Source organism: Staurois parvus, unplaced genomic scaffold (assembly GCF_062004578.1).
Source record: "Staurois parvus isolate SC_StPar_1 unplaced genomic scaffold, SC_StPar_1.0 ptg000230l, whole genome shotgun sequence".
In the NCBI taxonomy this organism is placed as follows: Eukaryota; Metazoa; Chordata; class Amphibia; order Anura; family Ranidae; genus Staurois; species Staurois parvus.
The window spans coordinates 3,742,890-3,767,741 of NW_028318026.1; the positions used below are offsets into that span (position 1 = coordinate 3,742,890).

The window sequence follows — 24,852 nt, forward strand, 5'->3', positions numbered from 1 at the left end:
TCAGTGGGGGGAGGAATAGTGCCCCATCGTTGGTGTCAGTGGGGGGAGGAATAGTGCCCCATCGTTGGTGTCAGTGGGGGGAGGAATAGTGCCCCATCGTTGGTGTCAGTGGGGGGAGGAATAGTGCCCCATCGTTGGTATTAGTGACACAAATGATGGGGCACTATCCTTTCCACTGACACCAATGATACTTACCTTGCTGACCCCTGTACCAGCCTGGGCTCGCTCTCTCCCTCTCCCATCTACAGCCTGCATACCTGGCTGCAGCAGCAAAATTTGCACTTACCTGTCAGCTGTCTTCCTTCTCTGGCCTCTCTCTTCACTCGCTCCTGCAGCTCCCTCGATCTTCTTCGATCTCTGCGCGCTGCCGCTCGGCTCCTCCTCTCCAAGCTCCACCTCCTCGCCGGTGATTGGCCGCCTGTGTGCCTCTCCTGAGCTACAGTTCCGGTGGCCAATCAGCGACGAGGAGGCGGAGCTGTTGATTGATCCCGGAGGTGTGGCCAGGTTACAGGGCAGCATATCATCCCGCCCACAGATCGCCTGAGACAGGAGCGGTGTCTCGGTTCCTAAGACCATCGGAAATATGTGTTTTCCGATGGTCTTAGGCGACCCCTGTGAAATGGTCGTTCGACCCCCAAAGGGGTCGCGACCCCCAGGTTGAGAACCGCTGCTCTACATAAAGATGGCCTAGGCTATAAGAAGATTGCCAAGACCCTGAAACTGAGCTGCAGCATGGTGGCCAAGAGTATGCAGCGGTTTAACAGGACAGGTTCCACTCAGAACAGGCCTCGCCATGGTAGACCAAAGGAGTTAAGAGCATGTGCTCAGCGTCATATCCAGAGGTTGTCTTTGGGAAATAGACGTATGAGTGCTGCCAGCATTGCTGAAGAGGTTGAAGGGCTGGGGGGTCAGCCTGTCAGTGCTCAGACCATATGCCGCACACCGCATCAAATTGGTCTGCATGGCTGTCGTCCCAGAAGGAAGCCTCTTCTAAAGATGATGCAGAAGAAAACCCGCAAACAGTTTGCTGAAGACAAGCAGACTAAGGATATGGATTACTGGAACCATGTCCTGTGGTCTGATGAGAACAAGATCAACTTATTTGGTTCAGATGGTGTCAAGCATGTGTGGCAGCAACCAGGTGAGGAGTACAAATTCGAGTGTGTCTTGTCTACAGTCAAGCATGGTGGTGGGAGTGTCATTGTCTGGGGCTGCATGAGTGCTGCCGGCACTTGGGAGCTACAGTTCATTGAGGGAATCATGAATTCCAACATGTACCTTGACATACTGAACCTCCCTTCGGAGACCGGGCTGCAGGGCAGTATTCCAGCATAACCCCAAACACACGTCCAAGATGACCACTGCCTTGCTAAAGAAGCTGAGGGTAAAGGTGAAGGACTGGCTAAGTATGTCTCCAGACCTAAACCCTATTGAACATCTGTGGGGCATCCTCTAATGGAAGGTTAAGGAGTGCAAGGTCTCTAACATCCACCAGCTCCGTGAGGTCGTCATGGAGGCGTAGAAGAGGACTCCAGTGTCAACCTGTGAAGCTCTGGTGAACTCCACGCCCAAGAGGGTAAGGCAGTACTGGAAAATAATGGTGGCCACACAAAATATTGACACTTTGGCCCAATTTGGACATTTTTACTTAGGGATGTACTCACTTTTTGTTGCCAGGGGTTTAGACATTAATGGCTGTGTGTTGAGTTATTTTGAGGGGACAGAAATTTGCACTGTTATACAAGATGTACACTCACTACTATACATTGTAGCAAAGTGTCATTTCTTCAGTGTTGTCACATGAAAAGATATAATAAAATATTTATAAAAATGTGAGGGGTGGACTCACTTCTGTGAGATGCTGCATATACTATGTACCATCATTGTGTATATTTACTCCATAATGTTTTTTTTTCTTCATAATAGTTCTTTAAATAGCTATACTGATATCTAAGAAGGACCAAGTCTGGAATAATATATTTTCTTTATTTACAGGGATAGAGGTGTGGATGAAGGAGAACAGTCTACTGCCAAGATAGCTAGAGTGGAAAACAATGTTTCCCTGACTTCAAACCCTGTTAAAAAAAAATCTCCAATAAAATGGAAAGATTCAGATAGTCTATCTTCTAATGATATGGATTTAGATACAGAACCCAATGTCGTATCTAAAGAGAAAACAGCCTTGCCAGATAGGTGGCCTAAAGATAATAATGATGCCTCCACGTCTAGTGTAGTGAAAGATGCATCAATGAAAAGGAAGCAACCTGATGATGATGTGGTGGAAGAATCCGACTTGGAAAATGATGAAATTAGCGATCAACAAAAAATCCCAAAAACCGATCCAGTCATGGTCAAGAGGCAACGTTTGGGTTCAGAAGGAGATTCTGGAGAAGATCTCAAAGCAGGGTTGTTGGGAAACAGTATCAGAACTACGGTAAGTGTATCAGAATTAAGGGTATCAGTATAGACTAAGAGTATCAAATCTACGGAAACCCTGCCAAGAAGTCAGCTCAGCGCTACAAATTTGTTTTCTTTTAGTTTTTGCTGTTCCAACTCGGAGTTCAGCTTCTGCTGGGCATGTTAACGTAAATGAAATGCATTGCAGCAGACCTAACTAGTGTAAATGGGCCCTAACGTTTCCTTGGAACATGATACTGTGTCCTAAGTTGGCCATAGATGGATCGAAATTTGGCCGTCAGGGAACAGACGAATTTCGATCCATGTGTGGTTGCTCCTACTCGACAGGAGTTGATCTAATTATCAACATCTGTGAAAAGGCTTTTGGAAAAATGTTCTCGATCAGTGGCTTTAGCTGTTGAACAGTGCATTCTTACAGCAGAGAGTTCCTGCTGTCAGAACAATATGCCTAAGTGGGGAGGATTCTATCTATCTACCTTGATTGCATGTGTATGGAAAAATCTGTTCATTTTTTTTTTTCGATCAGCCCACAGGCTAAACCGAAAAAAAAAAAAAACAATCGATCAATCTATGGCCAGTCTTAGAATATTAATCTGCAAATTGTAAACACCAGCTGGTGAACATATTATTATACAGTATTTATACAGTATATAGTGCCAAAGGGTATGCTCAGTATGACCAGCGATTCTGTCTCTACCCTGTGCACACACCTCCCAGTGGAACCCAGTATGCCCATTTCCTCTTCCAGACTTGTGTGGCCAATACCCAATATCATAGTTCAACCATTTTGGTGTATTGGAGCACTTTATGTAAATGTCTATGCTTTACTTCACTGAGAGAATGTTAGCAGAAATTACGTCATAGGGGTTGTAGGTTCAATTCAGCAGATAAATGTTTTTTATTGGTAATATACTGAGTTGTTGTTTGCAGGTCCAGACATCAAAAGCCAGAATGTCTGTTCCTTTACTGTTATCTGAATTATATGATAATTGATTGCAGCTTTATTACACTACCAAGGCCTTTAGGTGGCCTTCATCCCACATTTTGATACGATCCCATTAAATCAGATATTTTGTTAGGACTATGTTGTTTAATTCTGCTGACTTATGGTTTGCATTTCATTTTCTTTCAATCCTTAATAGCCAAAAAGTTTTGTCTGAGTCTAATTGGGGAGATTTCCTTTCACTTCCTATCCTGCCACTACCAAGAAGTAGGAAGAAAGTTCTTCAGAGTGATATAAATCCCAATTTGGACACTTGTCACAAAACCATGGGTGACCAGAGGGAGAATTTTCTTTACCTCCTGTTTTGGTGACAACTGTAAAAATGTGGACGTCTAGTTAATTCTGTCTGAGTGACAATGGTCACAGGGACAATTAGGGTGAGGGTGCATCTACCCAGTGTAGACTAAGGGCCCATTGAGACTTGCAGTTGGCAGAGGGGACTTTAAAAACACAGTTGAGTCATGTTTCAGGTGCAAAGGCAGCAGGGGTGTTTACATGCTGAGGGAGCTCGGCTTTGCTTCACCCCCTCAACAAAAATGAACATTTGTCATGTTCGGCAGGCAGCAAGGCCAACACGTCACCCACCCATTCTAGCATAATTGCGAAGTGCCGCAAACTCCACGTTGGTGTGGCAATTATGAGGTTAAAATAGGCGGTGAGGAGGTGTCTAACACCTCTAAAAAAGCAGTGTAGAGGCGCAGTGCTTTAGACTCAAGTTTAAAGGAGAAGTACAGTCAAAGCTTTTTTTGTCTGCCCTTTTGTGGATCACAGGAGTGCAGGTTGTTCTGCACTCGTGTGATCTGTTTTCAGCTGACAGTAGGCTGAAGTTTTCTTTCGGCTGACGTCACTCAACAGGTTCAGGGTCTGGAGCAGCACCTGGCTCAGCCTCCCAGCCAAGTGCTGAGAGCCTGTGCCATTCGCTCCCTTCCCCTCCACAGCCCAGCGCTCCAGGGAACACTGGGGGGGGACTGAACAGATAGCGGTGACTGACAGTCCTGCTCTCTGATCAGAGCGGAGAGGAGAACTCGGTGATCTGCGGTCATGCGATTGCTGAATTCTCACCCTTAGATCTGGGGGGGGGGGGGGGGGGCAGATGCAGCATTGGACCGATGCTGCATCCACTTAGGTAAGTGGGGGGGGGGGGCCCTACTTCTCTTTTAAATTCATCCCTAGACAGCAATAGAATCCACACGAGGTTCTTACCCTTCTCTGCTCTGATCAAATCTAAAAAGATACGTTTTAGCACGCAAGTTTTAATAGGTTTATCAGATAATTGTTATTTTGTGAAGACAAGTCCATTTATTTTACTCATACATGTTATTTGTGTATAATATTAAAATAAAACAACTATTTTTGTAATGCAGTTGATCTCATCCACATCAGACAGCACTCTGCCAAAATGTTTCATACTTGTGTTGTTTGCTGAGCCTGTCGTGAGCCTTTGTCTGCTTGTCACAGTCTATCATTCACACACATATGCACAGCAATAAAATGATTAAATGTGTTCCCTAATGAAAGCATCGGTTTCTAAAGGTATATATGCCGCAGAGCAGTGACCCGTAAGAGCAACTTATGAGTTGAGTGACTGTTCTCACATTAGCAGACTGCCCTGAGATAAATTCTTAACAATAAATATACAATATATACCTCTGTTACAACCCTTTATCACAGCATGCTCAATAAAGTGACTCAGTCATCATTTTTTATTCTGCACAGAAGGGTTGATGGGACACAGGCAGAGAAGACACATAGAATGAATAGAGAGAGTAAGCTTGGAGGCATTAGGATGGCTATAAATGATTGACCCCATCATTGGTTGTATTGCTTAGGGTGAGCACTGGACCATTTAGGAGTAGTCTGGGTGGTGTTTATACATAATTTCAGCATTGGAAACACATTTAATACTGGGAATTTTCAGAAGTTTGGGATATCTCGATGAGCAGGTGTCTTTCTGATAGTTTACAGGAAACTGTTTGTTCTTCCCTGGCTGGACAGATTTTCTTTCAGATTTGGTTTATCAGCAGCTATGTAGTATGGAGACATACCTGAAAAATCCATCAATTTTATAACAAGTCATGATGCTCCTCACAGTGCACAGTTGTGTGTAAATTTCAATAATCTGACAGGTCTCATTTGAAACCATTCTGTGTGTAGTCTGAATTAAGGCGAGCAGGGGCCCTCGCCATGCAAAATATGGATAAACTTTCACCACTCCCATTTACCACCCTCTAACCCACGGGTGTCAAACTGGCAGCCCTCCAGCTGTTGCCAAACTACAAGTCCCAGGAGTCATTGCAAGATTGACAGTTACCAGCATGACTTCCAAAGGCAGAGGCATGATGGGACTTATAGTTTCGCAACAGCTGGAGGGCCGTCAGTTTGACACCCCTGCATCCAACCCATACTGCAAGGCTTTTTGTGTTTTTCTTATCTGGTAAAGCAAGACATACTCATCCTGAGTTTGCCATCCAGGTCCCTCGCTGCCACTGTTTCTGTGTGTGGGGAACCACTGATCCAGTGCTGAAAATGTACCCAAGGCTGCCTGTTCCCTATAGCCCCCTCCATTGATGTCACTCCTTTCCTGGATCCCGAGAGGCCTCTGTCGCTGTACAGCCAATAGGAACTGTCCACATTATGCAGGCAGTGATTTGGACACCAGAAGTAAACAAAGGAAGAGCAAAGGCTTGGCTCAGTGACATCACATGTCTGCGGCTTTCGGTAAAAAGAAAGGGCATTTCGAGTTCCAGGAATTAAAGCAGTTTGCATTCCGGTACATTCATCCCTGGGTGTATAAGGCCTAAATATGAAAAAAAAAGAAACCTACAGTTTTTTTTGTTTTTTTTAAATGTTTCTTGACAGCCACAACTTTGTTATTTACAAACAATATAGTTTGATATAGTAGGGAAAAGTTAGAACCTGTAGCAGGTTTTCAGTGCTGTGTCCCCATTGCTAAAATTTTTCCTTACTTTCTGTTTTGTCTAAAACTTATCACCTGGACAGAAAGTGCAATTACATTTCCCAGTGGAGACAGAGACAGCAGTAAAGTCCTAGAGAGGTTCTCACCCTTCTCTAGCCCATTAATAATAAAGGTAAAAGAAAACCTGTTTCCCAATTTGTGAATTTGGTAAGTGTTGGTAAAACTGTACATATCATTATAATTACTTAGTGTATCCAGCTGAATTATACTTTTTTCCAGGACAAATTGGACCTTTGGTAGTAAATGGTGATGGATATCTCCTAATTTAGTTTCATTATGAAAGAAAACCGTTAAAATAAGTGTGTGTGTGTAAAATATATTTCATGTATGTGTGTGTATATGTGTGTGTGTGTGTGTGTGTATACCCGTATTTCCCCGAAAATAAGACACTGTCTTATATTTTTTTTGGCTCAAAAAAACACACTAGGTCTTATTTTCAGGGTACGTATTATTTTTTAAATAAAAAAGAGGGTGCAGAGGTGAGCTGCAGGCAGTTGTGGATGAGGGTTACTATAGAGAGGGCCGGCTGATGACAGTTGTGAGCTGCAGTCAGGTGCTGCAGATTTGACTTGACAGGTGAGTTTCAGACAGGGTGCAGATATGAGCCACAGACAGGGTGCAGATATGGGATGCAGAGGTGAGCAGTGGCTGGGGGGTGCACAGGCAAGCTGTGGCCAGGGGGTGCAGAGCTGAGCTGTGGCTGGGGTGTGCAGAGGTGGGTTGCAACTCAGCTCACCTCTGCAACCCCCCAACCGCAGCTCACCTATGCACCCTGTCTGCAACTCACCTGACTCAATTTACCTCTGCAACACCTGACTGCAGCTCACCTTTGCACATCCCCCCCTCCACTGACCTCATATGGTTAGATAGCTTTGCAAAACACAGCTGTCAGCAGCCGGCCCCTCTCTATAGTAAATCCCGTTTCGGGTTCTATCTTCCTACACAGTGCACCAAGCGCACTTACTCACCACTCCGCCTCTTCCCCATCCCTGGAGCATCAGCTTCCATGCATTAGGCTGCCCCGCCCCTAAACACACTGCATACTGCGCCCACAGATATCTGTTCCTTCTATGTCCCAAAGTGAGTACAGAGGTAGAGAGGTTCTGTGGGAGCGGATGGTGCTGTCACTTCAGCCGCGCCTCTGTGTTTATAATAGACAGTAGATATGGGTGTGCGCAGGGCCAGTGGCGGAATGGCGTTCCGCCATGTTCCGGCTGAAACAAAAGCCCTGATCACAACTAGGTCTTATTTTCGGGGTAGGTCTTATTTTAGGGGAAACGCTATATATATTCTTGCCATAACCCACCACCAACAAATAACTCAAAATAAATTCCTCTACTCTTGTAATGCATGGAGATGCCATATATACTGTTACTGTAGCATTTGTTATTTGTACCTGTAGTAGGGCTCTGAAACAAAGGTACAAATTATGCCTTCAGAAAAGGCACTTAATTCAAATTGTCTCTCACAGTGATCACATGACCAGAAGCCTATCTTACTGGCTCCCAATTGTCACTCTGTGACCAGGAGCTGTCAGTAACAGCACAGTCTCAATTCTAGGGTAGCATAATTAAGCCCACTTCCTCATAAAAAGTGATCCATCTACACTGATCAGCCATAACTTTATGACCACCCACCTGATAATGAGTAGACCCCCCTTTTGCCACCAAAACATTCCTGACCCGTCGAGGCGTGGATGCATTAGACCACTGAAGGTATACTGTGGTACCTGCACCAAGCTGGCTGAAGCAGATCCTTTTAAGTTGCCCATACACTATTCCTTTTTTTTTTGTTCAAGCAGTAGGTAAAACATAAAATTGACCTGATTCCCCCAAACACACTTTCGAGGTGGAAGGGGAAAATACTCTAGCAGGAAAGGTTGCCCACCATCAGAATACACTGACCAGTGCTGCTGGTGGCTCTGATTGTTTGAGAAGAACACGACAGGCTGTTTGTACAGAAGTTTTGAGGAACCTCCCTGAATCAAATGTTTTTTTCCAGCACATCCTACAGGTGGTCTGGAGAATTTGGGTGCAAAGTCAATACCTCAAACTCATGTTCCTCAAACCATTCTTGAACCAATTTGAATTGTGACAGGGCTCATTATCGTGCTGAAAGAGGTCACTACCATCAGGGAGTACCGTTTCCACGAAGGGGTGTACTTGGTCAGCAGTAATGTTTAGGTAGGTGGTACGTGTCGGGTAACATCCACATGAAAGGAAGGACCCAAGGTTTCCCAGCAAATCATTACCTAAAGCATTGCATTGCCTCCATTAGCTTGCGTTCTTCCCCTAGTGCATCCTGGTGCCATCTCTTCCCTCTGTAAGCAATACACACGTGCCCAGCCATCCGCATGATTTGTCAGACCAGGCTACCATCTTCCATTACTCCAGTTCTGATGCTCATGTGCCCATTGTAGGCGTTTGTGGCTGTGGACACGGGTCAGCATGGGCACCCTGACCGCTCTGGGGCTATACAGCCCCATACACAACAAACTGTGATGCCTGTTTTTTCTGCTTTCAACAGCTTCAGGGACAACATGTTTACTTGCTGTCTGATATATTTCTCTGACTTTCCTGTCGGTTAAACAGACACTAATTGCAATTTAAAAAGCCACAGATGTGGGACATTAACCTCTAATTGGCATTTTAACCCGTGTGTCACCTTGTGTGTCTGTACCAAGGTCAAACATTCCAGGGTATGTAAACTTTTGATCATGGCCATTCTGGTGATTTCTGTTATTATGATTTAAAAAGGAGCCAAACAACTATTTGATAAATGGCTTCATATGATCATCATCCTTTAATAAAAGAGCATTTTGTGGCATGATCAGTCATATTTTCAATATCAATGCCAAAATTTCACAATTTCTGCCAGGGTATGCAAACTTTTGAGCACAACTGTATATGACAAATTAAATGGATGGTTCAATATATTTTAGTCACTATAGTGTGACTTTAAGTAGTGTATTAAAGTTTAATTGGCAAAAACCCAGATTAGTCTTAAATGGTTTTATTGTCCTGGAACATTTAATATTAAAAACATCAATCAGTGTCTGTGGCAGAGTTTCAGGCCATTGTGACCCATTTATCCAGCACAGGGATTAGAAGAGGGAGGAGAGCCATAGCACAGTGATATGGGAAAACTACGGGTCTGACTTTATTCAGAATGACATCAGACTGCTACTAAGAAGGGTGGTTGCTTAAAATTAGAGAGGATCTCGATGTACGGTAAACACATCTAGTAAAGTAATGCTTCTCACTACTCATTACAAATGTTTATATACCAAAGTCTTTTCTTATTAGTATTGAAAAGTATTTTTTTACTAGGAGAAATAAGAAAGGCCCCCGAGAAAAAGATTGTAGATAGAGAACTTTATGAGTGAAAGTGTTGGAAGAGAGAAATCTTTTTGTCTTTTACATCAAAATCAGTTCTTCTATGCTGTACTACCAAATATATATTATAAAGGGGACTGTAGGCTGGAAGAAACAGATCGATTTTGGGTACCAAAATGTGACAGCTTATATTAGTATTAAATCCAGTTTTATTATTAACATTTAAAAAGTCACACTTAAGATAGTGCAGCTTCGCCATTAGCTTTCCACACTATTTCCAAAGTTTCTGATGCACTTTTACCTAATTTCACACAAAACTTTATCATGTAACGCTGTTCCAAACACGCTTGCATTTTTCTTAATATGAAGCACTTAAACAGGGTGTCACAAATGTCTCAATTCTGATAGGGCTGGAATGCAACTGATCAGTGTTTTAAGGTATACCTAGCCCCCACCCCTAGTGACCTTGGCCAGCTTCTCCCTTTACAGAGCCCTTCTTAAGCATAGGAACTTCATTCTCATTATGTCCTGGACACACCTTGTATACATTGTCTTATGACTATTGAAGTAGTGGACTGGGGATCCTTTTTTTCTCGGATGAACTCCACTTCTGCAGGAGAGTGATTTAGGCTGGTTCTAGATTAGACATGGGAAGAGTTGGGGAGATAATTGAATATAAGGTACATTTCCCTCTCTTTTTGTAAGGTAATTCAAGTTTTACTTTAGTATTGCTCTAGCATTGAAATTTCACATTTTAGTTTTTTTCTCTGTAAATCCTCACATATTATAGATTAGTGCAAGTCCGTGGCCTGCTGTGGCTTCCTGGGGTTATGCTGTCTGGAGTATTTAACTAGAATAGGCACAATTTAACTAACATATTTAAACATAGATTGATAAGTTTGATTTATGTGCACAATACATTTCTAATAATTGTTTTTGTGTCTATTCTAGAACCAGCCTAACTCAATCTCCTGAGTTCATCCAAGAAATGCATAGAAGAATAAACGATCCCCAGTTCACTACGTCATTAGTCAATAGACAATGTATTTGTGAATACTATATGTAATATCTTTAGTAGAGGGAGTAAATAGAGTAATACATACATAGAGGCTGGGGTATGAGTAGCTGACACCAGCATAGACAGGAATCTGACACTCCTGGAAGGGTCAGTTTCCAATAAAACATGATGTATTCAAAAAGAACCTCCATGTCACTACTGCTTACTGTAATGAGAAGAGGTCAGCGGGAAGAACCAGTTAGAGTTGTGGGGGACCCAGGAGATTGACAATAGTGTCTGCAGATTTCACATGAAGATTTGACTAGAGGCTATAAACCTACCTTGTCTGTGAATACAACAGAAGCACCAAACAAAAGGTTAAGCAAAAGTCCAAAATGGTTTAATTGTTCTTTAGCAATAGCTAAACAGCCAACGTGCTATGGGAGCCACATGCCCTCTGTTAACCAGGGCCACAAGAAGAATACAATTATATACTGTATTATGAGCATTAAAAAATAGATACTGTATATATTTATTTCTGCCATGTGCTACTGCTCTGTCTATGAATGTGTGCCTAATGTTCTGAAATCTAAATAGGAAGTTTATAAAAAATTATATATATATATATATATATATATATATATATATATATAAAAACTCAATCCCATAGAGCACCTGTGGAGATATCTCAAAACAGCAGTTGGGAAAAGGAGCCCATCCAATCTGAGAGACCTGGAGCAGTTGGCTAAAGAAGAGTGGTCCAAAATTCCAGTAGAGAGGTGTAAGAAACTCATTGATGGTTACAGGAAGCAATGGATTTCAGTTATTTTTTTCTACGGCATGTGCTACCAAATATCAAATTGAGGGTGCCAATAATTTTGTCCAGTCCATTTTTGGGGCTTTGTGTGGAATGTATCAGATTTGGCTTTTTGTTTCTCCACTTTTTTGTGTCATACCAATACAAACAGAGATAAATGAGAATGCCTAAAGATTTGTAATTGCAACAATTTTCTGGGTGAAGTAGTACATTATCTGGCAGAAATGCAGGGGTGCCAATATTTTTGGCCATGACTGTATTTGTGGTATATTCCAAATTACATGCATTATTATTTTGCTGATTGACTATACATATCGTGTAATGTTGCTTCTTAGAGTTCATAAATGGTATAGAATGTTGCCTGTGAAGGACCATTCCGTGTATAGAAGATCTGCATCTATTTGGAATGTTTAGGGCTGACTAACCTGGGAGTCTGGATCCAGTTTTTTTTGAACTGTTCTCTCCTGTAGTTTGATCCAGTATAATCTCAGTAGTTTTTATTCCCCCTGCCATCTAATCTGATCATAAGGTCAGCTTAATAAGTCTGTTTGTGTCACATATTTGGCTTTGACCAGACTATTAAAGACTGATTTCACAACCCTGTTCATTTTCACAATCTCTGCATGAATAGAGAGAGGAGAACATGCTGCCAGCTTTACATTCCAGCAATTGTAGCAATGCTTCAGAGGATTAATTATTTGTAAGTAATATGGCATACTTTGTTTTCCACTAATTGAAAATTCCACACACAGATTAGCCACCATGCACAGGGGATGAAATCCTGGTAATGATGCCATAATTTATTTAAAATGGTTTATTTTTGTATTTTCCATGCTCATTACATTTATTTATTTATTTTTAGGAACCCCAGCAAAGTGAACAGAAAGTAAAAGCTAAACTATCGGTGAAACAGGAGCCAGAGTCCCAATGCGAGGACAAAAAGGTAATTTTCATTATGGTAGGTGTTGATGGCTGTTTAAGAAGTCATCTGAGACCAGCCTTCATTGGTCTGCACTCTCCATAACCAAAAGCGTCTGCCCTATGTTTTTTATAAGATTTATGGAACATTGTTTTATCCCCTTTAAAGACCCTGCAGGTACAGAAAAAGACCTGTTGATTGTATCCTAATTTCCTATTGTGGGTTCAGATTATACTTCAGTTTTGTGGGCTGAAACTCCCCCTTCCTCATCTCCGCAACACAGAGACTAATTGTTCTGTAGTCCATGAAAAGGACTAGGATGGCTCCTTGAGATAACATAGGAGGTGTACATAGAACAGCACTGAATTTCTGATATGATCAACAGGTATTTTTTGCACTTATCCAACAAATAACACAAAATGCCTTTAATGATAAATTTAACCGACCAAAATAAAGCAAATAAGAGAAATTCATGGTAAGGGTTTATATATACTTTAAAGTGTTTTTAAAGTCCTAAAGGTGTTGTTACTTTAAAGCATTCTCTGAATTAAGATTAAAAAAAAAACCTTGCACTGTGTGTCTCCCCCTCCCTAACACTTACCAGACACTTGTATCAATCCAGTACTGTACTCCGCTGCAGGTCTTCACTCCCTCTCTTCCTGGGTCTCACAGGCTTTGCTATCAATCAAATCCAGTGAGTGGAGGGCGGGACCATGCCGGACTGTGTGTGTCTGTGGACTCACACTGCCCGACTTGGGATCAAGCCTGCATGTCTGCCCCTATAGCAAGCAGCTTGCTGTGGAGGCAGACACAGAAGAGGAAGTAAGGGGCAGCTCTGTGCAGTACCATTTTAGTAAATAAAAAATTTGACTTTACAACCACTTTAAGCATCCATCTATACCTGCCCATACACATATTTTGTTCTTATAATGGGGTTATCTTGGTATCTGCTTCATTCAAAATGCCTTCCATTACAACAGTGAATGAAGCTGTATCTTTGCAAGCCATAGATTATAAGATTTTCTTTCCTGCAAGCACGGAAGAGGGATTCCGCTATCAACAATTAATGTATTGATGGGGGAATCCCTCCCTGCTGGGAGAGCACAATGATTACTGCTAGCGACTAGCCACAGGCAGTAATCCCATACTAAAAATCCAACATGCTGGTTGTACCCAAGTCAATTGATGGATAGACTTGAGTATAATCAGCCTGCCTATAGATGGATCGAATCTCAGCTAGTCCCTGCTGAACCAACCGAGATTCAGTCCATCTGTGGTCGGCTTCATTGTATTTTCACAGTCATACTGTGACCCATGAAGGGCACTAACAGTAAACAATAGTTACACTTCTACAATTCATACCTATGGTGTGCAGCTGGGTTTGGAAATGTATCACTATGTTCAAAAAATTGTCTTGCAGCTCACTGTGTTGGATAAATTCTGTTCCTCATAGAGATGGATGTATTGTGCATTAAAATGATTGTCATGGCATTTGCAATGTCCTAAGTTTCTCAATTATGAGAAAAACATATACAGAGATGTTTACAGCCTCCAGTTCATATCACAATTGCATGGCCTGCAGGCTGATAGACTTTTTGGCAGGTCAGTGGTGCTGGCCAATTTATTTTCCTTTAATAAGCTGTTAGAAAGTTAATTGACGGCAGTGTATTAACCAATAGAACCAGACTTCAGTTTTATTAATCAGACTATCAGACTTCATCTGAGATGTGCTGAAGTGTAGTTGGTACACACAGGAGCTAAGATTAAAATCTCCAAATGTGTGGTTGTCACTTAGAGATACAATAAAAGAAAGGTGTGTTTTTACAGGGTTTTTCTGCATTGCATTTTGATGTGGCTATTTTAATAATACACTATAAATTCAAACTTTCAAAACCCTTCATACAGACTATGGTGATGATGGTGCACCCAAAAGAGGAAAATGACGAAAACCTTCCTAGCAGACTTTTGATGACAGAGTTTCAAACGCTAGTTGTCATTCGACCATCAGGATGCAGACAGTATACTTCCAATGCCAAGCAAGGAAATGGACCTAATTTTAAAAAATTCAGAAAGGTAAACTGTTTAAGGGCTACTGTTTACATCATTCCAGCCCAACTTTATTGTGCTTTATTTTGTATTGCAATGGCTGTTCTTTCAGTTGATCCTTCCCCGTTTTTTGTTGGAGCTGGCTTGTTTTAAATCACTACTAAATTAACTACTTGGGGCAGAACAGTGGCTTTGGGGTTAGCAATTCTGCTGAGGCACGAGTCCCCAGTTTGATTCATTATCAGGACACTGTCAGCATGGAGTCTGCATGTTCTCTGTGCTTGCACAAGTTGCCTCTAGTTTCCCCCCATACTCTAAAGATATGCTGGTACTTTAATTGGATGCGGTCTAAATTGATGCTAGTTTTTGTTCATGCTTGTGAGTTAGGGACCTGAGATTGATAACTCTTTGAGGGCAGTGATGGATGTGAATGTACAATATGTAAAGAGCTGCTGCATACATTTTCAGTTTTATATAAATACTTGTAATAATGAGGGTGTACTCACATGATAAGGCATGTGCCACTCTTTTCAACTGAACCTTCACCTTCTTCATTTTTTATTGTGGTGGCGTTTTGATAAAAGGTAGTGTCTTTGTTTCAAGTGTATTTTGCATCAGCTTAAATTAGTCAGTGGCCAAATGTGCAATTATATCAACAGTTACTTGTATAAGGTACATTTACCACTGTTTAAAAAAAAAAATTCAAGAAAGTAACTTCATGAAAACAGGAACTCAATTTCCACTTGTAATCATGTTACGTGTTACACCCTAAATATAGGTGTAATATGTAACATGGTCTAAAGGTGGATTTAGGGCTTGTTTTCACATGCGTTACACTGCTTAAAAAGCAATCCACATTCAGATTGCTTTCAGATACACATGGTGAGGAAGCAATATGCCACTTCCTCTCTGCATGTTTCATGTCCCTGCACTGCAACATTGGAACCATGTATACTGCACTGGACTGGGTCAGGGGCAGTTGCAGCATAGATCCATTCACTTGAATTGGTCATGTTTGGTGGGCAGTAGTTCCCACTAAACACAACATGGGGTATAATCCTGCTGCAGCTGTAAAGCATGTGTACGCCCCTGGCCGTTGCATTTGCAGCTAAAGAGGGTGCAGTTGGGGGACAGAAAAGACATCTTATATGTGTTGTTTCACCATCCCTCAGTCACAAATGTTAACAAGCCCTTGGCTTTTAAAACAGGGCAGCTAGAAGAACAGTTTCTGGAAAATGTTATATTTGCTTTTTAGTAGAATGTTGACCCCATTGCCTCATCATGAGTAATGTACTAAGTATAGGAATGAACGCTGCGATTGGGCTATGGAAGCAAAGCTTGCTTCTGTTTTTGTTCCTGATTCAGACCTGCTCAGGAACAAATGAGTGTCATCAACCAGGTCTTAAGCTTTTGAATTCTACTATGTGTGTATTACTGTTTGAGCTTTGTGACCCCAGAAAGTTTCACAGAAAGGATTTGTTTCCTTAAATAGGTTAATAGATTACTTTTATTAATTTAAACAGATTACTTATCCAGGAGCTGGAAGCTTTCCTCATATCATAGGAGGCTCTGACTTAATTGCTCATGACAAGAAGAAGAATTCAGAACTAGAACAATGGTTACGTCAGGAAATGGAGGTAAAGACCGACAAGTTAACAGTTTCAGCTTTGAATTGAAATGACATGCTGTTCTTCTTGACCTATTGACTAGTTCATTTCCCTCCCCAGTGGCTGGATTACAACACAGTTTTCTTGGTTGTGATCAGTTAAAAATCCTTTCCCTCTGGTTAGCACCCCACCATCTGAATGGCTGATATGAAAAAATAATCCCTTTTTCAACGCACAGTTCATACTATTACACATCTCTCTTCCCCTTCTGCAGTGAAACAAAGCTCATTGCAGCGCAGAAAGCACAACATTGTTGAACAGAGACCGTGCATGACTGTAGCAGCCAAGAATATGGCAGTAATAGATACACACCCCTGGTAAAATGTCAGCTTTCTATGATGTAAAAAAATGAGACAAAGATAAATAATTTCAGAACTTTTTCCACCTTTAATGTAACCTATAAACTGTAAACCTATAAACTCAGTTGAACAACAAACAAATCTTTTATGTGGAAGGAAGAAAAATTAAAAACTAAAATAATATGGTTGCATAAGTGTGCACACCCTTAAACTAATACTTTGTTGAAGCACCTTTTGATTTTATTATAGCAAATAAGCAAATCTTATTTATTTTTTTTTTGGCTGAATGTTAAAAACAGACGTATACATTTCATTTCATAGTAGGTCAGACCTTTCCCTAATGGCTCTCAGTTTCCAGAAAGTCTCTGTATACAGTGCCCAGTGTATAATTCTTCATTTCTGTGGTTCATACTGTAAATAACATCATCAGGCTTAAACTAACATTAGCAGCTCGGGGCCTGTTTATTACATTACAAAAACCAGAAGAGGAGTTGATTTCTTTGAATTAATATATTGTGTACAGAAATGAACTGCATTTCTTGTAATCCTTAGACTCTGTTTTAATCAGAATTACCACTTTCCTGAGGACCCATACACATGATATTTAGGATTTGTCTTAGTGTTCTTCAAGCCCTCTCAGCTCTCCCTGATGCTGGGACAGAAGGAGTGTGTTGATTTTCTTAAAGAGTTGAGGCTATACACTTAGCAAAGTGTTTACCTTGGTTTCATTTGTGCTTAAAGTGGAACTCCAGTCACAGGCACCTTTACAAATAAGTTACCTCTTGCCAGATGTTCTACATGCTCAGCTCTATCCTGTTTACTGTATACATTATTTATTTTTCTTGCATCCAACGCTCGACTTTTGGTGCTGCCTTTGAGAGCTTTGTATTTCATACAGTAAAGGGATCCTGTAAATTACACTCTGTTTCCTTAAATTAAACATGAACAGAACACAAGGCATTATGTGAATGGACGAAGAGAGAGGAGGGACAGGTATATGACAGTATGGCTTCTGTGTATGAGACACAGCTGCTGTCCATTCAAAGGGTGCCTTGTTTTCTGTTCACAGAATACAAGGGGTTTTGTGAATAGACAAGGAGAAAGAAAGGGAGAGCAAACAACAGGATCCTTTCACTGTGTGGTAGCCAAAGTTTTCAAGGTCCGTGCCTAAAATAGAGCCCTTGGTCATAGTATCAGGCTGCTAAAAATGAATTAAATATATGGTAAACAGGATGGAGTTGAGCATGTAATACAACTCACTGGAGCTAACTTATTTTCTCCCTTTATGAATTTGTAAATATTCCTGTGACTGGAGTTCCACTCTAAAGTGAGCACAGCTTCACCTTATTTACTAAGCTTTTGAAAGAACCACCTTGTATATTCCTAGTCTTCAATCCCAATGTGTTATGTGGAATAGATGAGCACACAAGTACTTAATATGTATTCTTTTTGTGCTCTGCATCCTACAATGGTTGTGCATGTAGGGTCTACAAGCTTTGACCATGTGGTGCTAATCCTTGCTACTGGCACAGGATATCTAACTAGCCGAAAAAATAAAGCTGACATTATAGCTATGATAACGATACCAATGTAGGCTATAGTTTACATCTTCACTACATTGTGGGTGATTAAGACAGAATTCCAAACTGCATACTTTTTCCAAGTAAATTTTTCAGTAAGCTGTCAAGCTAGGAGATGAGAATGATAGAATTCCATTATAGGAAAGCTGTACTGAGGGAATACGATTGTGGTCATTGCTGGCCTCTCCTAATGATAATGCTCATTGACAGACTTTCATGTTGATTCAATGGTACATAGTCCTTATCTGTTCTCCCTACCTAGTCATTGACCTGGAACATTCTTTCAGCTTAAAGGTGTTTACTTCATGCTGCATGTTTGTCCTGGGTCTTTCACTTTGTGTACAGCAAGGATGAAGATGACGGCATCTTAAGCTCCCTGTAAGGCATAGCAGTACTGTTGTGTGTGTTTAGTTTTGTTCTTTTACTATGTTAAGCATTTCTATTCTAGCACGCATTATGCAATTGCCACGTTTTTCTCCTCTGCATGAACCTAATATGATCAAGCTGAAACTCAGAGATGGCTTGCTACATAATGACATTTATGTAACTTGAACTTATTATTGCGCTTTTTACAGGAGCAGACTCAACAAGCTAGAGAACAATCCCTAGCTGAGGATCTGTTCAGGTCAGTATACACTTAAGGAAATCTCATTATATATGATATATATGACAAATGGATTTTACAGAAACACATTTGTGGTTGCTTTATTTGTATGGTGCATGCAGAATCACTTTTGATCTGCAATCTAATATTTTCACTGACTCACTCACTTATAAAATCATTTAGGCAGCTGTTCCCTGAGCCTGGAAATGTACTTTCAGTACTATATTACATACGTGTTACATTACTCAAGTGACAATAAAATAGTCAGTATTATTAATAAGGCTTGGAACATTTTCCAGTCACTGAGGATTCAAAGTTGACAGGAAGCAATTTGTGAAAAGGTTTCCATTCCTGGCTGATTTCTACTTTATTTCTCATTTCTTCTGTTCTCTATTAGATAAGTTCCGAGCAGCTTGAAATGTTACAAGCTAAGTTCAGCCCTTTAAACTTAGAATTGGAACTTGTTCTGCATGCTGTACAAGAGTGCTTCTCAACCTTTTTTCAGTCACAGCACCCTTTAAAATTATGGTCAGTTCTGAGGCACCCTTTCAAATTATGGACAGTCTTGCGGCACCCCATTTCAAAATGGGGTGCTCTAAACTGTCCACAATTTTAAAAGGGCACCCCATTCTAAAAGGTAAAAACTATTCTAATTGTTATATATAATGCAGCAACATCCACACACGTAGGACACCCAACATTAGAGGTGATTTATTTTTTCAAAGCAAATACACTTTTGCACACTGGTACTGACTAGTATTCCAGTGTTTCTCTTCACCCTCAGTTTTTCTCCATCACCGAGCTAATGTGACCACATCACTGATGGAGAGGGGCAGGGGAGGGGCAAACTAGGATGCTGTGCAGGTAATCGACATCCTGCTTATCACCTGATGAGGTTATTGGTTGTCAGGACGCACGGTGGCTAGACGGTTGGAATGGTGTACAATGAAAACCTGTGGCTATTCTCTCTTGAGGAGATTAATGGGGGATATGATCAACATGTATAAATACATCAGTGGTTCATATAGTGAACTCGGTGTAGAGTTATTCAAGAAATTTAATCTCCAAACACGGAAAGGTTTCTTCACAGTGAGAGCTGTGAAAATAGACTCCCTCAAGAGTTGGTTCTGACCAGCTCAGTGTATTGCTTTAAAAAAGGCCTGGAGTCTTTCTTGGATACACAGAATATAACTGGATACTAACATTTATAGGTTAAGTTGATCCAGGGAATATCCGATTGCCTCTCGGGGGATCAGGAAGGAACTTTTCCCCTGCAGGAGCAAATTGGATTATGCTTTGCTGGGTTTTTTTTGCCTTCCTCTGGATCAACTGTGGGTATAGGATTATAACTTTTTTTTTATGGTTGAACTGAATGGACATTTGTCTTTTTTCAGTCAGACTAACTATGTAACTATGTAAAACGTCTTCCTCTGACAATCTTGGGAGAGCCAAGTATCGCAGTGCAAACAAGTAACCTTGTTTTCTGCACATCAGCAGTTTTTCATTCTTGAGGCACTTCAAATTGGGGATCCAAACCCTCTAAGGTACCCACTGGCAGGCCCATCGTTTCTGGAAGGACTTCTAAGCCTGCAAATGTGTCCCCCACAGCATGAATATTTATGCCACGTGCTCACATCAGAGTGGGGGGTTGTCTTTGTTGGTTCACAGGTCCTTGGAATTCTCATGTAGTGGCTTCTCTTCTTCAGGGGGTTGTTTCCAGGCCTCTTTAGACAATTCAAGATGTGTACCTGCACGTCTCTATCTGTGCAAGGCTTGAGTGTTTTCTGAGCTTTGCAATAGGGGAGGAGCACTACCAAATTCTTGCCCTTCTTTTTAGTCTTGCCTCCTCCCCCTTGAGTATTTGCTGAGTTGCTGGCCCCCAGTTCTAGTTTTGCTTTCTCTGAGTTCATTGAAGAACACAAATAAAGTGTAATTTTAGTCAGATAATTAATTCCTGCTGTTTCACTTTATGCTGGCCCCTTTTGCAGGTATAGCTATGTAAAACATTAAAAATAGGTGTCTATACTGTTCCAAATCTAGTAATATAGTGTCAAACCCTGCTGTGCACATGCTCAGTTGCTCTCCTTTTTTTTAGGCACTTTGCTGAAAAATGTCAATTTTAAATATAGATGTAGAATCTGCTGACAGCCCTAAGATTTACTGCTGCTCAGTCTCCAGCAAGTAGAAACAGATGAAATGATAGAGGAAGTTTCTAGCACACACTCATTTTGGTAGCATAATGATTAATGTGAAAAGTATGTTCCTTGCTAAAGAAGTTGTTATGGGTAAAGTTCCACTTCAATGCCCCTCTCATATTTTCTGTACTGCTTTATAATTATGGCAGATGGGGGGGTCTAGTAAGGACTGCTCCTAGACGGTGCTTTTGTTGTTTTTTTTCTACCTTGTGTTCTACCCCTGAAGGTAGCACTATAACTCTATGCTCAAGAATCTTGCCAAGCAGTGTCCTTTAAAGCTGTAGTAAACCACCCTCCTGCAAAATAATGACATAATGTGCATGCTAGTATGCATAGCATACTAACACATTATGAAAGACTTACCTTAGATCAAAGCCCTCCAGCGGTGCGCTGTCACAGCTGACAGGGCTTCTATATTCACCCGGTCTTTCTTCCTGGTTTGCGAGCTCTGGACTCTAGATCGGTCGAACCACGATGACATCACTCCTGCGTAAATGTACAGGAGTCTTGGCTGCAGCACAGCACAGAGCTCTGAAGAAACAGCTTGGGTATGCCATTCCTTCAGAGCGCATGCACTGGTGACGTCATTGGTGCATGTACATACAGGAATGGTTTATTATAAGCTTACCTATTAGTGTCCAGTGGGAGTTTACATCCACCTTACCGAACTCCGAGAAAGGGATTTTACAGTGAGTAGAATAAATCCCATTATTTTACAGGCTGCATCTGATTTACCTTTACAGGATTGCTTAAAGTCTTCTACCCCAGGTTTTATTTTACAGTTAGTAACCACAAGGCTTAATGCAAAGCAGCTTAAAACTTTTATATATATTTATATAACATTTGATTTGTTCTATTAACCCTCCGTTCACATCAAGCCCGAATTACAGTGAAGTTGCACGATTTCAAAGTTGGAGGAACCGCCGATTTCAGGTGCAATTTGCAAGACATCTGATACAGATGTCTATGCAAATCGCACCAAAAGTAGTAAATGTGCTACGTTTGAAATCAGTGCGGTTCCGACCAAGTCGGAACCGCACCGATATGACCACTCCAATTGCTAGACAGTAGGGTGCAACTTGGCATGCAATTTGCAAGTTGCAGGGCATTCAAATCACATGCCAAGTCCCATCCAGTGTGAACCACGGCTGGTGGTGACCTGCAGCCCTGCTCATTCCAATTGAGTACAATTCTGTACTATTGTGCAGAACTCTTGGTCTGCATACGTGCACCCATTTCTTGGACTTAAAGAGCATTAAAACCATTAGATCATCATGACAACTAGATAATGATTATTCTATGGAGGGGTCAGCAGAGAGCGCCCACACATTTCTTGGTACAGGATTGTTTTCAAAGAACAAAGGTATACCGCTCAGGCAAACAATCCAGATCAATCCACGACTGGTGCAGGCTCTGGCTCGCCACCACACACGATGCAATAGGAAGAAGGATCAGCCGCACACTGGAGGATAGATGAATATAGTGTGTATTTATTCATCCATAGGACACACAAAACACCAGGACATGAATACAGGACTTGTAAACGTGTTTCACATGATCTCATGATTAATCGTAAAGCTTAATCATAAGCACGAGATCGTGTGAAACGCGTTAACTTGTCCTGTATTCATGTCATGGTGTTTTGTGTGTCCTATGGATCAATAAATATACACTATATTCATCTATCCTCCTGTGTGCTGCTGACTCTTCTTCCTTTTACAGGATTGTTTTACTGATACAATCTTGAGAGACAAGATTTGAGTTGCTTACACAGTATGTGTAATAGGTATGCAAAACGATTGGGCCCTGTGCAAATTCTTCCCTCTCTGCTTGTTTATCTGCTCTGAATATTGATCATAATCATTTCTATATTGAGTCACATTTACTCATCAAAGACAGGTTTGAATCTGACCAGTGGTTGTGATGAGCTGTGGTTGTGATGAGATTATAATTTAGAACAAACACTTTAACATGTTAGGCTGTATTTATAGAAGTGGGTGTGCTAGAGAATAGTTCTATTGCATTTCACAAGGCTAAGGAAAAGATGTTCCTAGATAACTTTCTTTCAGCTATTCCTGGATTAATTCAGAAGCCCTGATAGGGAAAGCTTCGCTGTCTGCTTGCATTTCAGAGTGCACCTGTATGATTGTGCTTCATATAGAAGTGTATTAAGTCTCTATATATGAGTCAGAAATCAGCAGAGGGTTATGTGTTTACCTAGGCACAGAGCTATAGCACTGTGTACTCTTAGGGTGTTTGTCAGAGCCTGAGGGGAAGCTGCCCTTCGAGTTATTTTCAGTCACTTGTGTGCTTTTTCCTTCCTGTCTTCTATGAAGGATAATCAGGAGTTGCCTGGAAACAGCAGCCATCTGCAATTATATTCTCAGCTAACTGATGATGCAATTTGGCTGCAGCATTTCCCCTGCCTAAATAAATAGGGCTCAGTAAACAGGCTCAAGGAAAACGTGAAAATGTAATTACCTTAGTGTAACTCAAGCATTTAGTAATGCACATTCAAATCATTTTCAGCAGTGATTAAAATTTTACATCAAAGATATTTTACATATATATATATATATATATATATATATATATATATACACACACTGCTCAAAAAAGAATTAAAGGAACACTTTTTAATCAGAATATAGCATCAAGTCAATGAAACCCCTGGGATATTGATCTGGTCAGTTAAGTAGCAGAGGGGGTTGTTAATCAGTTTCAGCTTCGTTGGTGTTAATGAAATTAGCAACAGGCGCACTAAATGGGCAACAATGAGATGACCCCCAAAACAGGAATGGTTTTGCAGGTGGAGGCCTGACATTTTTTCCGTACTCATCTTTTCTGACTGTTTTTCACTAGTTTTGCATTTGGCTACTGTCAGTGTCACTACTGGTAGCATGAGGCAATACCTGGACCCTACAGAGATTGCACAGGCAGTCCAACTCCTCCACGATGGCATATCAATATGTGCCATTGCCAGAAGGTTTGCTGTGTCTCCCAGCACAGTCTCAAGAGCATGGAGGAGATTCCAGGAGACAGACATTTACTCTAGGAGAGCTGGAGAGGGCCGTAGAAGGTCCTTAACCCATCAGCAGGACCGGTATCTGCTCCTTTGTGCAAGGAGGAACAGGATGAGCTCTGCCAGAGCCCTACAAAATGACCCCCAGCAGGCCACTGGTGTCAGTGTCTCTGACCAATCAGAAACAGACTTCATGAGGGTAGCCTGAGGGCATGACGTCCTCTAGTGGTCCCTGTGCTCACTGTCGGCACTATAGAGCTCGATTGACATTTGCCATTGAACACCAGAATTGGCAGATCCTGCAATGAGTTGCTGCAATGAAATTTCAGCAAAATTGTCTAGCCTGCTGCATCGTTTTTTTCACTTTGATTTTTGGGGTGTCTTTGAATTCAGTCCTCTGTAGTTTGATAATTTTCTTTTCCATCAAACAATGGGGCATCCTTATGTTTCTGACACATTACTCAGTCTATATCAGATGTCCAGCATGATATTTTTCCCCATTGAGATCTGATGTGTTTTCAAAATGTTCCTTTAATTTTTCTGAGCAGTGTATATATATTAGTTTAGTTTGTAGATTAAGAGTAATAGAAACAAGTAATGGAAGTGTTACATTGCAAGGTGTGTGCACTTCCATATTTAGCACCTCCTTGGGAAATATGCAGAAAAAAGAAAAAATAATAGCAGCAGTATTACCAGGTATGAGCCGGTTCTTGCCAGGCCACAAAGGGCATCCAGCAGTGATCACTGCAGGTAATCGCTGCTGGCGATCTGTCATTATAGTGAATAGGACCAACAGGCGCACCTAGATTCCTTCTGCTATTTGCACTGGCCTAAATCTCCAATGTGAATGTAGTCTTAGTGTTTCAAAAGCTTGCACCTCATATTCAATTAGCCACAGGAAAGATATTGCCTACATTTTTACTTTCCTACCACTGCCCATGACTAACCCAGTAGCACACTTTATTGCTGCATT

General features: G+C 41.2%; 1 protein-coding gene across 2 annotated transcripts in view; it reads left to right on the forward strand.

The window, feature by feature from the left end:
• The window catches only part of NBN (nibrin), a 101,064-nt gene that overhangs the window by 69,064 nt on the left and 7,148 nt on the right, over positions 1–24,852 (forward strand). For both annotated transcript variants that reach the window (XM_089679692.1, XM_089679693.1), the window contains exons 11-15: positions 1,996–2,434; positions 12,410–12,490; positions 14,372–14,539; positions 16,036–16,149; positions 18,634–18,683. In XM_089679692.1, the coding sequence (XP_089535818.1) occupies positions 1,996–2,434; positions 12,410–12,490; positions 14,372–14,539; positions 16,036–16,149; positions 18,634–18,683 (852 nt within the window). The remainder of the gene's footprint in view (positions 1–1,995; positions 2,435–12,409; positions 12,491–14,371; positions 14,540–16,035; positions 16,150–18,633; positions 18,684–24,852) is intronic.